At 44.6% G+C, this 11,924-nt stretch overlaps 2 protein-coding genes across 3 annotated transcripts; one reads left to right on the forward strand and one right to left on the reverse strand.

The window, feature by feature from the left end:
* The first annotated feature begins 2,379 nt into the window (after positions 1-2,379).
* On the forward strand, positions 2,380-6,763 carry LOC109734966 (cyclin-C1-1). Its single transcript, XM_020294154.4, has 9 exons — positions 2,380-2,536; positions 2,640-2,746; positions 3,735-3,774; positions 4,424-4,468; positions 5,107-5,228; positions 5,328-5,442; positions 5,557-5,601; positions 6,150-6,297; positions 6,386-6,763. Exons 1-9 carry the CDS (start codon positions 2,505-2,507, stop codon positions 6,503-6,505), a joined length of 774 nt encoding a protein of 257 aa, XP_020149743.1. The 5' UTR covers positions 2,380-2,504; the 3' UTR covers positions 6,506-6,763.
* A 227-nt stretch (positions 6,764-6,990) lies between these two features.
* Positions 6,991-10,674, reverse strand: LOC109734967 (uncharacterized). Of its 2 annotated transcripts, none has more exons than XM_020294157.3 (8): positions 10,443-10,674; positions 9,559-9,827; positions 9,273-9,342; positions 8,957-9,022; positions 8,618-8,683; positions 8,086-8,177; positions 7,279-7,522; positions 6,991-7,191 (listed from the first exon to the last, which is right to left on the reverse strand). In XM_020294157.3, the coding sequence occupies exons 2-7, from the start codon at positions 9,769-9,771 to the stop codon at positions 7,280-7,282; spliced, it is 750 nt and encodes a 249-aa protein (XP_020149746.1). In that variant the 5' UTR covers positions 9,772-9,827; positions 10,443-10,674; the 3' UTR covers positions 6,991-7,191; position 7,279. The 2 variants fall into 2 exon arrangements, with proteins under 2 accessions (XP_020149746.1, XP_020149744.1); XM_020294155.3 differs by having other exon boundaries at positions 8,086-8,186.
* Between the last annotated feature and the right edge of the window lie 1,250 nt (positions 10,675-11,924).

Consider the following 11,924-nt stretch of genomic DNA (forward strand, 5'->3'; position numbering starts at 1 on the left):
AGCACAGACACTGACGGCTGGGACCCGCGCCTAGCCGGATTACCATTGTACCCCTAGGGGTAGGCCTATATAAATCCCCCGAGACACCCATACAAAGGGTTGATCTCATAGAGTTTTACACACCACATAGAGAGAAAAGGAGAGCTAGCCTTGCCCTTCTTCTTCTTCTTCTAGCCAAACAGCTCAAGGAGCACTTGTAGCTACTTGTGTTGATCTAGTGATCATGTGGAGACCCCGCAGAGCAGGACTAGGGGTGTTATCTCCACGGAGAGCCCCGAACCTGGGTAAGATCCGTTGGCGTGCATGTATTCGCCTTATCCCGTTTCCAGGCACCGGCGATGTCTTACTGGCCCCCACAATGATAAGCCACCCGTTGGCATATGTCGCACCTACCACCCGACAACGATCCTGGAAGAGGAAGGTTTACCCCACATCGGTAGTTCGTAGGAGTGCGAGAGTCAAAAAAAGAAAAAAAGAAATTATGATGAAAAATGAAAGGGATCTTTTGGAATAGCAGAGGTCTAGCAGACTTGGCTAAAAGGAGATTCCTTGCGAAAACGTCGGTAGAATAGCAACTCGATTTTTATTGCCCTACTTGAGATAGGCAGAGATAACTTCACGTCACAATTCCTCAATACCATTTCATGAGGGGTTGATTTCGATTGGCATTGCTTGCCCCCAAGAGGTCGATCCGGAGGGATGCATCTTGGGGTTAGGTGTGAATCGCTATAAGTAATAAATGTGGTCCATGGGGATTTTGCCGTTAAATTTCGTGTGAGGTCGAAAGTTGACGGATTCAGATGGGCTTTGGTGGTTGTATATGGTGCGGCTCAACCAGAATTTAACCTGACTTCCTTGCAGACATGGTGAGGATCTGTGGGGATGAAAGGTTGCCTATCCTTGTGGGGGGAGACTTCAATATCATTAGAAGGAGGAGAAAAATAATGACAACTTTCCGTTCAGACGTGTTTTGACATCAACGCGGTCCTGCATCAGTCCGTTCGGTTGTTCCGACGCTATTTTTTCCCGCAAACCAGAGACAAACTAGGGGGTGTGTGCGGGCGTCGGACCGCTGCCAAGTCCGCATCTAACTAACCTGGCCCAATAAAACACCTTTCTTGTGCCCGCTCGCGTCCCGCCTGAAGCCAGCTACTCGCATTCATGCCAGCCCAGAGCGGACACGACCACTCACTGGAGCCGGCATGAATGTGGCTCGTCGGCCAAGAGCGCCGCCCGTTAATCGCCTGCTGCGCGCGCCTGATCTTCGCATTGAAATGGGACCCACCTGCCCACCTACCTCTATTAAACTCGGGGAACCTACTCCGGCGCCCCGAGCGCCACACGTTTGTTCCTGTGCCGGCAAGCATGAAACACCTCACCACTGGCTCCTCGCATCCGCCCGCTATATAAATGTGTCTAGGCGTCGGACAAGAAGCACACCTCACCTATGCTCTCTCCATCCCCTCCTTGCACAACACCTGGCGAGCAGAGGGAGTTTTTCGGCGTTGCAGCTGCCTGGGTTGCCTGGCGAGCCAGCCTTCGGATCCGGCGCCACCACCATCGCCATCACCACCCCCTCATCGCTCGTCCAGGCTGGACAACATCGTCTCCCAGCAAATCTGTCCGATCGATGTAGGCAACGCGTCGGGCGGGTGGGAAAAATTCATGCCGACGGAGGTCGGCACGTCCGCGGCCACCGCGGATAGCTGAGAAAATTAGATCATGGGAGGTCACTGCCACTTGGGTCCCACGAAGGCCACCGCGTCGCCGATTACATAGCCGGTGTCTTTCCCGGTGAGCGGGGGCGTAGACCACGACGACCGTCTTCCCCCGCCCAAAAACCAACTCTGATTCGTGCTTCATGGAAGCCGAGGGAGGCTATTCTTCCCCTCTCGCTGAAGCATAATCCCTCCAGTGCATCCGACAGTCCGATGAGCGGGCAGCCGGACATGAGGAAGACTATTGTGGGAGTGACGATCCGCCGCGGCCGGCCGTAGACTAGTTTTACCATAGCGCGGTATAGTTTAGTTAAAATATGCCCGAAATGTAAATGTTTTCGTCTGGTTTGTATGAAAATCATCCGGTTTGCATGTAATTCATCCGATTTATTTAAAAGGTGTTTGAAATGTATGGTGTAGCGTTGGATGGCCGGCTCCTGCATTCGTGGACTGATCTCCTCCTATCCGTGGCCGGATGCGAGAGAAAATTTATGGGTCATTGTTCGAGATGCCCTTAGCCCTTTGGGTATTGCGGGTTTTTTTTTTCTGAGACAACCTTTGGGTATTGCGTGCAGGTGGTTTTTTTTTCCGCGCTCCCGAGGAGGTTTGTGCGTCCATGTTGGAGATCTTGGACCTTGCAGTTGGGCTTCCAAGCTTGGGCCATACCGGTGCGACTCGCGGAACAGGCCCGGTGCCCCTACCTCCTCCTCTCCGAAGCCCCGAGCTCCCAGAGGAACTACACCGATTCCGCCGGCGGGACTCCTGTCCGGGAAACGCCGATCTAGAATGGCGGCCAACTTCTGGACGTCGTCGCACAGGTAAATGCCGGCACCCGCACCCTCTCTCGACCGGTGTATCGCACCAAGTTGCTCCGTGAATTTTGAGCTGCTAATTCGGTGCGCGATGGCTCCGTGCGAGCAGCAAGCAGCTGCTCGACCCGGAGGAGGTGGATGTGGTGCCGGCCGCGGACCGGGAGCGGGGCGTCACGCCCGTGGAGTTCCGCCTCGTCAAGATCCACATGTCCTTCCGTGAGCTCCTCCTCCGCCGTCATCCCCATCCTGTTTTCTTTTGCTCTCTCTAGTATCTCGGCCGTCCAGATTAGCAGTGGTCTGTTTAGTTTATACCAAGCCTTAAAATGTGCACATTTTGGTGTAATTACGGTTGGGATGGGGTGCTGTGTCGCGAAGCATAGGAGGATTGGGTGCCCCTATGACGAATTATAGAATTGGCGATAAGCCCGCCGGTCATAGATGTGGATTTTATAGCGTTCATTGTGGCAACTGGCAATCAGTGGTTTGTTTTGAAGTTTGGAGACTCCGATGTTTGGGATGGCCGCTGTATGGTACACAACCATACCCATGGGCGCACCGTGACATGTGCCTTTGTAGCATAAAATTCGCCATGGCACACATGGTGAATGTTTTCCTATCATTCCTGCTAAAACAGATATCTCACGGTTTGTTTTTACCGAATGGAGAATATCTTACAGCCTTCTTATTCCGCTTGAGCAATTTCCGCTGACGCAAGTTGTGCATTTCTTAATTTTCATTAACTAGCACAATCCTGGCTATAAATTATAAGTATTAATCTAGCATATGTGTGCAAATGTAAAAAGAAGTAGCGATTTAGCATAGGTATTAAATTTCACCACAGGCGCTTAATTCACTCCATTCCAATTGTAGCAGTCACGGGGTAAATACCGTCGTGATGATGGCAGGGAGTCATGGCTTGCTTTGGTGAGAGAAGATGATGAAAATGGGGATGAACTCATTCTTTCTTTGCAACCCACATATATAGATGATCTAGGCTTGCCCCTAACAACATAATGTGATAGAAATAATAGGAATATGTAACAGCATTATCTCATCTATGCGAATCTTACATAAAGCAACTAAGGAACTAATCAACCACTTTGCTGCCTGCTGGAATCGGGATGGGCACATTACAATATCTTACAATAATTTATGGGCATTCTGCATTTGTTTTTTCCTCACAGGGTGCATCTGATTATTTCAGATATATGGCGGTTGGCCCAGCAGGTCAAAGTTAGACAAAGGTTAGAGACATTGTTTTTCCATTTCCTTAACTGTACCTTTGTTTATACTCCCTCCATTCCAAATTACTCGTCGTGGTTTTAGTTCAAATTTGAACTAAAACCATGACGAGTAATTTGGAACGGAGGGAGTAGTTGTGTATGATATCTGTAGACTTCAATGATCATACAAACTTACCCGTTTTTTGCTTTAGACCATAGCTAGCATGATTTTCTTCTACAGTAGTATGTACAGTTACATTCTTGAAGTGGCTACCTTTGTATCTAAAAAAATTAACATATTGGCGTATATATTGCTGGTGTACTACCTGAAACACATTAAATTGCTTGGTGTTATTTATTCTTTTCCTCATGAAGTTCTTAGTTCTAACATCTCTGTGGAGTTTGGTTAAACTTCAAGACTGAAATAGTGACACCGAAAGCTAACTGCTTTTAAGAGGAAAAAAAATGCCAGCAGCATTCCCATCTTCTTTATATGTAGGGTGCTGCAATTTTTGTTAATGGGTGCTAGTGAATATCTATTACTCCAGTTTTTTTAATGTGTGCTACTGAATCGCTCACGTTTCCAGTTTATGATATGTTGTCCATTCTCCACTAGACCTATCTGGAATTAACTCACGATGCTGACGATCTTAAATCATTGTTATCTCAGAGTCATAGCTACTGCAATCACGTACTTCAGGCGTGTGTACACAAGGTATGATTGTCTATTTGATAATAATACAATTTTTTTTAGGTTTTGATAATAATACATCAGAGAGAAAGAATGCCCCTCTGGTTTCTAATGTTGCTGTCTGAATTTGACTATTTCTTACTAGCCAGAGAATGAAAACACGGTATTACTTTTCTTTAGTCTGTATAAGTAAGATGTTGTGCTACTAAGAAATTAGCAAGTGTATTCTTATTATCTAAGATGGTCAACTTACAGTGCAGTAAGAACAGTGTATTTCCTTAAAAGAAAAGGTAAGAACAGTATACTGTGATTGTACGTGTTTAGGTGTTTCTCAAAAATATCCGTGAGAACTTGTGAGCTTCATTCAGAACTTGTGTGATTGTAGATGTGAGGTTCTCATAAACATGCTTCCATCAGAATTGGTATGATGGCTTCAACCAGAAATCTTTAAAATTTAATTTACAAATAGTATACTTCAAGCATCAAGCTCATGTCTCTATATTTTCTGTCACCAAATATTGGGCATGAAGGTTCATACTTATTGCCTGTCTCTACATAATTCCTTGAACATTTAATTCCTTTTCAGTGGAACTTAATCATTCAGAACCGTGTGTTTCCGGTTATAAATAATAATCCAGAACTGTGTCCGAATCTACTTACAGAAAGAGCATGACAGAGTATGATCCTCGTTTGGTAGCACCAGCTTGTTTGTATTTGGCATCAAAGGTAGAGGAAAGCACCGTGCAAGCAAGGCTTCTTGTATTTTACATCAAGAAGATGTGTGGTGAGTCTCCTGATCATATAGATAGACCCATGCTTACCTGGAATGCTGGAAGAGCTGCACAGCCTACTGACCACTTATTCTCCTTCCCTTAAATTGTAGGTTCTGATGACAAGTACCGATTTGAAATCAAAGATATCCTTGAAATGGAAATGAAGCTCCTGGAAGCACTCGACTATTATTTGGTTGTTTACCATCCATACCGTCCTCTTCTACAGTATGGCTTTGTTCCCCTTATTATCTCAATAGCAATGGCATTTCCATTAGAATGACTTGAATACTGAATTTGACGTTTTTCTGCAATGGCACTGAAAGATGTTCTTTTTTACAGGTTATTGCAGGATGCTGGCATAACAGATCTGACACAATTTGCCTGGTAAGCATGTTTTGTTGAATAAGAATGCGGTATAATATTGAGGACGGTGTGCTGCCAATCTGCAACGGAACTTATAGGCCTTTCTAATTTTAGTCACAAGGTGTGCTTTTTTTGTGTGTGTGGATGGAAGCTGAATTCTGTCTTATATGCAGGAAAAGTTCCTTGATATACTCTAGTGATAGTGATTGTTAAAATTGGCCTTCTCTTTTTTGAAACATTTTATTATGAGTAATTTTAGTCGGAGCAAACGGACTGCCCTTTTAGTGCCCCCTTTTAGAATTTGTCTGCACATGTATTTCATTTAAATGAAGAACATTTACATTCCGTATGATTGTAATGGAGCATTCCTGGTAGGAATGCAGGACCATGGGGATAATACAAATGCCTCTACCGGGTTTTCCTTCTCACTTAAGTATAGTAGTATGATGAGATAAATATCTTTTATGCGGAATAGCAGGGAAATACTTTTTATTTCTGATATATGGGTGTATTGTATGCTCAGTCATACACGACCTATATCTATGCTGATAAGAAACTGTTACTTGCAGGGGCCTTGTCAATGATACTTACAAGATGGATCTCATTCTCATATATCCTCCTTATATGATTGCATTGGCCTGCATATACATTGCAAGCGTTCTTAAAGATAAGGACACAACCTCGTGGTTTGAAGAACTCCGTGTTGACATGAACATTGTAGGCGTTCCTCTGATATTTTTCCCATCGGTTGACAATTTCATTACGTCCTCATATTAACCGATCGACACTTGTTTGCAACACTCAGGTTAAGAATATCTCAATGGAAATCTTGGACTTCTACGACACCTACAAGATTGATCCTCAAAGGGGCCTCCAGGAGGACAAGATCATCCCTGTGATGAACAAGTTGCCATCAAAGGCCTGAAGGCCGATCTGACACCTGACCGTTTAACCACCTTACACCGCCTCATCTGGAGCGTGTAACCCCGTAACCCTGAACATCTTTGAAGGCGAGAGATCCAGGGAATGCCTTGGGACTTGGATGACATCAAATTGTTAGGCGCAAGTTATTTTCGCGATGGCAATCCCAATGTAGGGGGTTATCTGTAATACTTAGCATCTGATTTCTGTATCATACAATACCCAAGTGGAATTGTTTCAACCTGAGCCCTGTTTGTTGACTTGTTCTTATAGTTCCTCCATTTATCTGAAACCTAGTACCATTTCTGCTATGCAATCTGGCATCTCTACCCTGCGGTAGAAAGCTCGGCACTCCTGTAAGCAGGACAGCCTGTGACCTCACACCGGACCCGAGTGGGCGAGCTGCCCTTACAGCCATGCCGCCTACAGCGATGTGGTAGCCGACAAGCCTACCATTGATCAGGGCTGAAACGTAACACACGGGGCACATCAAAAGAACACAGAGATACTGAAGATGCTATCCACTGTTTTATCTCAGCTTCAAGCTTAAACTCAGTTACATAGACCAACCATCTAATGGTACGTACACCAGTCAACTTAAATCAATTGTTCATCTGAGCACCTGCTACAGGTTCCTCAGCAACCATAATCTATGTGATGATACTCTTTGGCGATTGATCCGCTGCTGACCTGAAAACAGATTTCACAGGAAGATGTTAGTCCAACGGCACTGTATTTGATGAGTGTACCCAGGTGAAAAAAGGCAGAAGGGCTCACCTTAACCATCTGAGTTCGGAAGATAAATACGGTGGAAGTTGTTCTTCCTCAGGGCCTTGCGGCAAGTAGGGCATTTTTTCTGAAACTGGATGGCTTGCTTGATGCACTCGGCGCAGAAGATATGGCCACATTTTGTTGTCGAAGGCTCCACCAGCTTGTTAAGGCACACCGGGCAAGTGAAATTCGGTTCCTTTGGAACCACCACCTTAGCAGGCTCTTGGCTAACTTGCATCGCATTGTTCGACTGCCGAGACGGAAAACATACAGTTATAGTTGAACAAAAACTGTAAGGCAGTAAGGCCAACAAGAACTGGGCACAAGGTTCAAACACATGGAGAAAAATGGAGGGGAACTTCTACCTTATTCCAACATATCCTCTAGCGTATTGCGTAATCATATCAATGCATGCCACCTATGCTACACAAGGTAAGATGGTCCTTGAAATTTAGCGGTTGCCAACTTGTCGGTGCAAAATTATAATCTTTACGGTTAGCTGCTACCAAGAACAATCTGAAGAGACCTATATGGCATCATCACAAAATTACACATATGAGTGTCTTATTATTTATCTATGGCTTGTAAGTTGTAACAGAACAAGAAAAATATTGTCTACTTAAATCAAAGAACCTTCACACTCATAGTTCACTCAAAGGGCAGGATATCTCAGAACTCTACAGGAAGGATAAAGACAAGCATATACCAAGCAGCTGCTATGTACATAGAGGACAAAGTAGATAGCAGCTAAGTAGCAACTAAACAGTGTCTTAAAGCTGTGAAACTGTTCCCTTCAAAAATTACAAATTTTACCTGCAGGCTGGACCCTTCTTCCCTTTCTGGGGAGAGACATATCAAAGGCGCAACCCTTTGGCGTTTGTTCCACATGTTATGAGAAGGCATAGCTGCATTATCTTCATGAAAGAGTACTGATTGAGTAAATCATAAAGCAGAATGACAAAGTTGTAATGAATCTAAATTGACTCGGGATCAGATAGCATATGATGAACATGTTTACATCTTATACTTAAGCTTTCCAGATTCAGTGTTGATACACGTGCATTATCTTACAACAAACAACTGCAGTGTGAAATTCGAAGAAGAAAACGTCAAACAATGAGTCTAATTCTGAGCAGCTTATGTTATGATTGCTTCCACATTTGAAAAATAGATATCCTCATGTTACAGGTAAGAACCCAACAATCTACTGTGCTGCTCACGATTTCAACAGTTCTAGACAAATCTATCAACACAAATCATATTAAACTGATGCAGAATTTATTCCCATATTCTTTTATGTTAGAAGCTAAACATTTCTATCAAGTGCAATATATGATGAACTAACCTTCCAGGGCAGCATCTTCATCCAGATAAAGTGGTGTCAAAAATTGACTTCTAGTTCTCCGATTATCTGCAATGGGAAATTTAAAGAAGAATACGTCAAACAATGAGTCTAATTCTGAGCAGCTTATATTATGATTGCTTCCACATTTGAAAAATAGATGTCCTCATGTTATGGGTAAGAACCCAACAATGTACTGTGTTGTTCGTGATTTCGACAGTTCTAGACGAATCTATCGACACAAATCGTATTAAAATGACGAAGAATTATTGCCAAATTCTTTCATGTTGGAAGCCAAACATTTCTATCAAGTGCAATATATGTAGTAGGTAATGAACTAACCTTCCATGGCAGCATCGTCATCGAGATAAAATGGTGTCGCACATTGCCTTATAATTCTCCAATTCTCTGCAATGGGAAATTCAAAGAAGAAAACGTCAAACAATGAGTCTAATTTTCAGCAGCTTATATCATGATTGTTTCAACATGTGAAAAATAGATGTCCTCATGTTATGGATAAGATCCCAACAATGTACCGTGTTGTTCATGGTTTCAACAGTTCTAGAAGAATATATCAACACAACTCATACCCAAATTCTTTTATGTTAGAAGCCAAACATTTCTATCAAGTGCAATATGTAGTAAATAACGAACTTACCTTCCAGGACAGCATCTTCATCCAGAGAAAATGGTGCCACAGGTTGCCCTCTAGTTCTCCTGTTCACCCCCTGCAAAACGCAAGGTAGTTCGATAAAACTGATCCATGATTATGGATATACTCCTAGAAGGAAACTCTGAGCAAGAAGTACACCAAACACTAGTAAATGGTGCATACACAGACTCTGTTTTTCTTAAGCATCACCACGGATCCAATGGCATAATATTAGTTCTTGAAAAGTGAAGCAACAAGATGTTTCATTAAAAGACGAGGATAAGAAATTTACCGGGGGAGGCACTTGTGAAGGCGATAGGGCCTGCACTTCATCATCGAGAGCTTCCACATCAATAGGTGATGTGCGTGCACCAGGGAAGACCGAGAGCCCATGATGGTTCCCCGCCACCGGCGAGCTTGCATCCAAGTCCACAACAACTTTATCAGCAGATCCATCTTGCGATTGCCTCCTCGCGGCACGCCGTGCGCCGCTGGTATTACTCATGCTATAGACCTCTGATGCTTATACTCACCTTACCCTTCTCCAGTTCTACAATCAACCTGGATTTTAAGAGCGTGGTCAATCTCAATCCCACTGTTCTACAATTATTTGTGTACAAAAGACGACGATAACGATTTTGCATTACATGAACCCAGCCCAACCATCCTAAAAGTGGTAGTATTATATACAAATAGGTAAACACGCCAAAACTTTTGATCGCAACTTTAGACTATCTTGGCAAAGCCATTCTGCAATAGCAACAATATAATAACAAAACAAAACAAAGGCTTCACCAGAAAAGGAGTAACCGAGTAGACTTTTCTTCTCCTTTTGCGGACAATCGAATTTGGGGAAGTGAATCGCAGATGGTCATACTCCTACTACTATTGGGGCATAAATCCTAATCCTAATCCGGTAGAATCCGGTGGATAATAACCAGGAATGGACGAAGAAAACTAGGGCAGGGAGAGATGCCCCCCTAAATCCAACCGAGCAGCCCGCTTGGCTACAACTTGGGGCAGAATCGAGCGAGGCCGATCCAAGGATCGGCACGGCGACCGAATCAAGAACTCCTCGCCCGGTCACGGTCAGATTCCGATCGAATCGAACGCGAACGCCCGAGAGAAACTAAGAAATACAGATCGAAGGATAAACAGAGAGCGATCCGCGCTTACTCGAGCGTGGCGATCGAGGGACCTGATGAGGGTTTGAGGCAGAGTCGCCCACGCACGCACGCCACCACCACCACCAACCGACGAACTGGACTTGAATGTGTCTCCGTCCTCTTCGCTCGGCGTTTAAAAGGGGGCGAGCGATGAGCGGTGCGGTTCACTCTTTTTTCCTCCCTCGCCGGACCCCACTTGGAAGTCGGATCCCTTTCGTGTGGTGGGACCGTGTGTCAGGGGGTGGGGGGTCGTGTCGAGGCGGGGGTGGTCGCCGGGGATTATTTTTGGGGGGATCGGCTCGCGGCGGTGAGGTCGGCTGGCCCACACGTGCTCGTCCTCCTCGTCGCCGGGGCACGGTGGGCTGGCTGGGTAGGCCGTAGGCGTGCGCAGATGGTCGGACGAGGAGGGGAGGGGAGGATAGCGGTGGGAAGACTTGGCGGTTGACCCAGGGATCGGATCCCTCTATCTCACGTTTTATTGCGTGTGCGCAGACGTCTGCAGACGCACGTAAATTGCGCAGTTGGTGCCGAAATTAGTCGATATCAGCCGCTATTTGCTTAGACTTTTACGTGTAAATAAAGCTGATGCTTGAACTTGTCACGAATATTCAGTCTAGTGTCTGAACTTGAAAAAATACACTAAACTGGTTATACAACTTTGGCATGAATGTGTAAATACAGTGCTATTTATTTATTTATTTTTTAAATGAGGATGACCCCCAGCCTCTGCATCTGGGAGATGCATACAACAATTTTATTAATTATTCACAAAATACAGTGCTAATGTCATCCGCAGACGTAAAAGTGCGCCGACGTAGCACCGTATATGGTTGACATGGCCGTATATAGCTGACATGGCATCGACATGTCATGGGGTCCACTTGTAAGACAAAAACAGGGCTTCCTAAATCCGGCACCGAATAACGTCCACAGGGCGTCCGGACGCGTCCGTGGAGAGTGACCGGACAATACTTTAAATCAACACGTCAAAAGTCGTGTATCTCAAATCCGGTACTTTATATTCATATTAAAGCATACGACGTGAAACTAAATTATGTAGATCATCAAATGGTCATAGAAATGCACATAATCCACATACCGATCACAAAAAGATCACCACAGTTTACATGATCCACATAACCAACACATAGGTTCTAAACTGCTCCCCTCGTTCCTAAATATTTGTCTTTATAGAGATTTTAGAGATTTCAAATGGACTACCACATACGGATGCATATAAACATGTTTTAGAGTGTAGATTCACTCATTTTGCTCCGTATGTAGTCACTTGTTGAAAATCTCTAGAAAGACAAATATTTAGGAATAGAGGGAGTAGATTACTAATAACGGAAATAAACACTTAGAGAGGGCGTGCTTCACCACTTCCTCGCCAGCTCTTTGCCCTTCCTGTCACCGGCGCTATTTGTAGGTGTCCGGGTAGGCAGCAAGAGGTGGGTACTGTTGGGGAACGCAGTAATTTCAAAAAAAATCC

This window comes from Aegilops tauschii, chromosome 6 (assembly GCF_002575655.3).
Source record: "Aegilops tauschii subsp. strangulata cultivar AL8/78 chromosome 6, Aet v6.0, whole genome shotgun sequence".
Lineage (NCBI taxonomy): Eukaryota > Viridiplantae > Streptophyta > Magnoliopsida > Poales > Poaceae > Aegilops > Aegilops tauschii.